At 46.4% G+C, this 4,597-nt stretch overlaps 1 protein-coding gene across 2 annotated transcripts in view; it reads right to left on the minus strand.

Moving 5' to 3' along the window:
* The window catches only part of LOC123134465 (uncharacterized), a 6,060-nt gene extending 4,601 nt beyond the window's left edge, over positions 1-1,459 (minus strand). Inside the window, exons 1-3 of one of the 2 annotated variants that reach the window (XM_044553718.1) lie at positions 1,137-1,459; positions 275-364; positions 96-176 (exon numbers count right to left, since the gene is read on the minus strand). In XM_044553718.1, coding sequence (XP_044409653.1) covers positions 96-176; positions 275-350 — 157 coding nt within the window. In that variant the 5' untranslated portion in view covers positions 351-364; positions 1,137-1,459. Of the gene's footprint in view, positions 1-95; positions 177-274; positions 365-931 lie in introns of both variants that reach the window. The other variant, XM_044553717.1, reaches the window with a different exon arrangement.
* Positions 1,460-4,597: the final 3,138 nt, after the last annotated feature.

Consider the following 4,597-nt stretch of genomic DNA (forward strand, 5'->3'; position numbering starts at 1 on the left):
AATAATAGTATCATCTCAGCAAAGGAAATGAATTTAAATCTCTAAACAAGTATACTAGTCCACAGGGCAGTATGCCAAGTCCAAGAGTATATTACCCTGCTGGTTAAGCTGATGAAGAAAAGTAACTTGCTGCTCGTCATGAACCCCAGCTGGTGCCATCATCTGGACAATATCTCCTGCACAAAAAGTATCATCTCAGCAAAAGAAATGAATTGATATCTCTAAAAAGTATACTAGTCCACAGGGCAGTATGCCAAGTCCAAGAGTATATTACCCTGCTGGTAATTAAGCTGGTTACTCTGCTGAAGAAAATGAACTTGTTGTATGACAGGAACCCCAGGAGAAACCATCTGGGCACCACCTCCTGCACAAAATGAATCATCTCAGCAAAAAATTGAATTGAGAGAATGATTATATAAGTGAATAAATGGGTCAATCCTGTTTCACAGATCCAAATCAAACACAACCCCCAAGAGCCTGGCCTTCCTCTACTTCCACCTCCCATATCCCTCCAGGCTATAAATCAACTCAGCATTAGGATATGTAATATCATCCTGGATACTGTAGGTTGTAGCTAGCACAACCAGAAATCCATCCGCAAACCATAAGAATTCAAACAAAGCAGCATGTCTTCCTCATGATTAAACAGTTAGTAATCGACACTAAACAAACAAACTTGAGTCGTAATTTCCGGCAACAGAATCCGGTGGGGGGCCGTCCATTCTATCACACAAACAGGCTAGCCTTGCAAAGTACACTAAGAGCTCACTGAGAGTGAACGCAGTAAGACTAAGATGCGGGGAAGGCCATGCCCACGGTATCTTAGCGCGCCGCGGATCTTTCCTGCTCCTAGTTCAACGCGGTGGAACTAACTGCTGCCAAAAAAACTGCAAGATCGTCTGGCTTTGCTCCTAGCTAGGAAGATCCAAACCTTAAGGCCCCTCTTTGGAATTTTTCCGCCAGCAGTACGTTTCCCCTGCCATTAAACTTTACACGTACGAGAAGAAAAACGACAGGTTAAATCAGAACTCCGATGGAAAGAAATCGCAAGAGGTTCAAGAAGAACAGATCTAGAAGATGCAATGCAAGCTGCCGTAGCGGCGGCGCCATGGCGAGTAAGCATGGATCTAATTTACTCGGGCGTCGCAGTTCATTCCCGTCGTTTCCGCGGCTGCAGACGTAGAGCTCGTTAACGACTACGCCACCGCACCGCAGAGATCGATCGCTCCCGTCACCGCACCGCAGAGATCGATCGCTCCCGTCACCGCCGACACAGGACTCCTTCTCCCGTCGTAGGTCCTACGTTTCCGGCGATTCGGCTTCAAGCCGGCTAAAGAAAATAGAGTACGAAAAACGGCGGGATTTGGGGGTTTCGAGTCGATGAGACAAAATAGGAAACTGCGGATATTTCGGACTCAGTCTGGGCGCGAGAGAAGCAGAAAAAGGGCGAACCAACTTTGGTTTGGGCCTTTGGGGGTTTCGACGGGGAGAAAAAGGAAGGGTTTGTCTAGGTCTCAGTCGACTTAGACTTCGAGTCTAAGTCGGATGATGTCACCTAAAACAGATTAGACCTGTTTCCTGGCATTGCGCCTGATGGGCTGTATCCGCATGTTTGTTTCCTAGCGTGGCGCCTGTTGGGCTGTATCGGCATGACTTCTGAGCTTTTCTGCTTGTTTATTTGTTTGTTAATTTCAGCTGGGCTTCTTTCTTTGTTTCTGTCTTTTGGCTGGGATGTTCTCTCGCTTGTTTTTGTTACACAGGGAAGAAGGTGTTGAACAAAAAAAGATATAGGCCCGGGTTAGAGACAGGTGCTTTTGGCAAATGATTTTTTATTGCCTTGTAATTTTTCTGGGCGCTACTTCTTCTTGTAGCGCACTGGAAGGGCCACTAGCGTATATTGTATGATTTCCCCGTTTCTAGTTTTATGTTGTTTTTGCCTAGTTTTTCTATTTTATTTTTTTCCTTTTGTCTGTCCAATTTTCTTTTCCCTTTTTCATTTCAGTTCCATGTTCACTAAGAAATAAAAGTAAGCACTTATTTACATTTGTAGTGATATTTCACAAAAAGTATTTCCGTATTTTCAAAAACTTCACTGTGTACAATTTTTTGTGTGTAATTGCAGAATATTCATTGAGATTTAAACATATTTTCCCTATATTATAAAACTGTAAAATAAAAATAAAAATGTTGAATGTATATTTGGAAAAATAATGAAAGTTTAGGGAGCGGCTAGTTACAGACATTTGTACACCTTATATTGTGTTTAATGTTACACCATGCAATTGCAATTGAGATATGACGTGCGCAATAGTTTGTTCTTGATAAAAACCGACAACACACCACTAGTTGTTGTCGTGTTGAAGACATGCAGTTGCAGTATGGCACGAGAATTCCAGTTGTGTGTCTAGTGATAGACATAAAATTGACTCATCCGCCCCTACAAACACCACAAAGTTATAGTCGAGGCGACACTTGCAGTTGCAAGCCTAATGTCGGGCATGCAACTGCCCCCTACTTCTCCCGCTGGCCTCCAATAAAAACATAAGGCCAGTTGCAGTCAGGAGGGACACATGTAAATGTAGTCGTGGGCGAAACTTGCAGTTGCAAGCCTAGCGTTAGGCATGCAACCTCCCCCACTCCCGCTACCCACCGACAAAACAAAACGTCAATTGCAGTCGGGAGTCTCGACATGCAATTGCAGACAGGGCGACAATTGCAATTGCATGCCTAGTGTCAGACATGCAACTACCCTCTGGTCTCCCACCGACCATCACCAAATCAAAATATTAGTTGCAATCGGGTGTGCGGGCATGCAATTGCAGTCGAGGGCGACACTTGCAGTTGCAAAGCCTAGTGTCAGGCATGCAACTGACCTTCCCCTTTCCCACCTCCCACCGACCAAAAACATATTAGTTGCAGTTGGATGTGTAGGCATGCAGTTGCAGTCTAGGGGCGACGCTTGCACTTGCAACTCCAGTGTCAGACATGCAATTGCCCACCTCTCCCGCCACCCACCACCCAAAAAATGTTAGTTACGATTGGTCTATAGGCATGCAGTTGCAGTCAAGGGCGACACTTGCAGTTGCAAGCCAAGTGTTAGCAATGCAACTGTCCCCCTCCTTTCCGGTCGACATCCGACAAAAAACACAATGCCAGTTGTAGTCGGGAGGGAGACATGCAATTGCAATTGAGGGCGACACTTGCAGTTGCAAGCCTAGTGTCGGCCATGCAACCGCCCCTCTCCCGCTGTTGGCCGACAAAATAAAATGTCAGTTATAGTCAGTCGTGTGACATGCAATTCCATACAAGGCGACACTTGCAGTTGCATGCCTAGTGTCGTACATGCGACTACCTCCCCCTCTCCCCCCTCCCGCGTGCGTCTCCCATATACCACTGGCAAAGTAAAAGATCAGTTGCAATCAGTTGTGTAGGCATGCAAAATTGCAACCGAGGGCGACACTTGCAGTTGCAAGCCTAGTGTCGGGCATACAATTGCCCCCCTGCCACCACCCACCGACAAAAAAAGGTTGGTTGCGGATGGATCTGTAGGCATGCAGCTGGAGTCTAGGGTGACACTTGCAATTGCAACCCTAGTGTCGTACATGCAACTACCCCCTTCCCAACCGCCCACCAACAAAACAAAAAGTCGGTTACGATTAGGTCTTTAGGCACGTGCCCTCCCCTCACACCCCGCCCTCCGAGAAAAACACAAGGCCAGTTGCAGTTGGGAGGAAATATTCAACGCTTCGCATCCCCTCCATTCACCGACCGTCTGAAAGTTGCAGCCAAAATAAATAAATAAGAAAAGCCCCAACAGACAACGAAAAAGCAGGTCCCCTCCTCAAACCCACTGCCCATACCCTGCTCCGATACGAAAAAACAAAGAAAAAAATGCTGGTTGTACGGCCGATTTTCACAAGACAACAACACTATCACACATTTTATAAATGAAATAAAAATAAAAATGTGTTTACACAGATGCCCCAACATAAGAAAATAATAAAAAAATACATGTGATTCATTTGGATAATCCTTTTGTCCACCCGCAGAAAATACACAAATGATTTTGATGTTCCACACACCAAAAACTACACATAGTTGTGTGTGCTGGAACAAGCTAAAAATAACAATGACAAGAATAAAAAAAGAATACACCGAGCATGCTTTTCCAAGCTGGATGCCGAACACAAAGCCCAACAAACAGACAAGGAACGCCCAAAAAAGAAAAGACACCGGGCCGGCCACACCCCTGAGACAGGCCTATACGAGACAAGCCACAACCTTATCGCAAATCTAAAAGCTGAAAACAATCCAACGGCAAAACACATCGACTGAGACTTCATTAGAACTCAGTCGACTGAGTTTTAGCATATCCGAAAAAGGAAACGACGAACAACGCGCGCGATGAGACGGCGAGAGCCCTTTACCTCCGAAGTCCGACGGCCCAGGGATGTCCGGGTCCGGGAGCGGCGCCATCCCCTGTCCCGTGGTGGCCGCCATGAGCGGCAGCGCTTGCGGGAGCTGGTTCCCTTCCATGTCACCGGAGGGGGCGGCGCTGGTGGTGGTGGTCTGTGGGTGGGTTTTCTTCACGGGGAAG

This window comes from Triticum aestivum, chromosome 6B (assembly GCF_018294505.1).
Source record: "Triticum aestivum cultivar Chinese Spring chromosome 6B, IWGSC CS RefSeq v2.1, whole genome shotgun sequence".
In the NCBI taxonomy this organism is placed as follows: Eukaryota; Viridiplantae; Streptophyta; class Magnoliopsida; order Poales; family Poaceae; genus Triticum; species Triticum aestivum.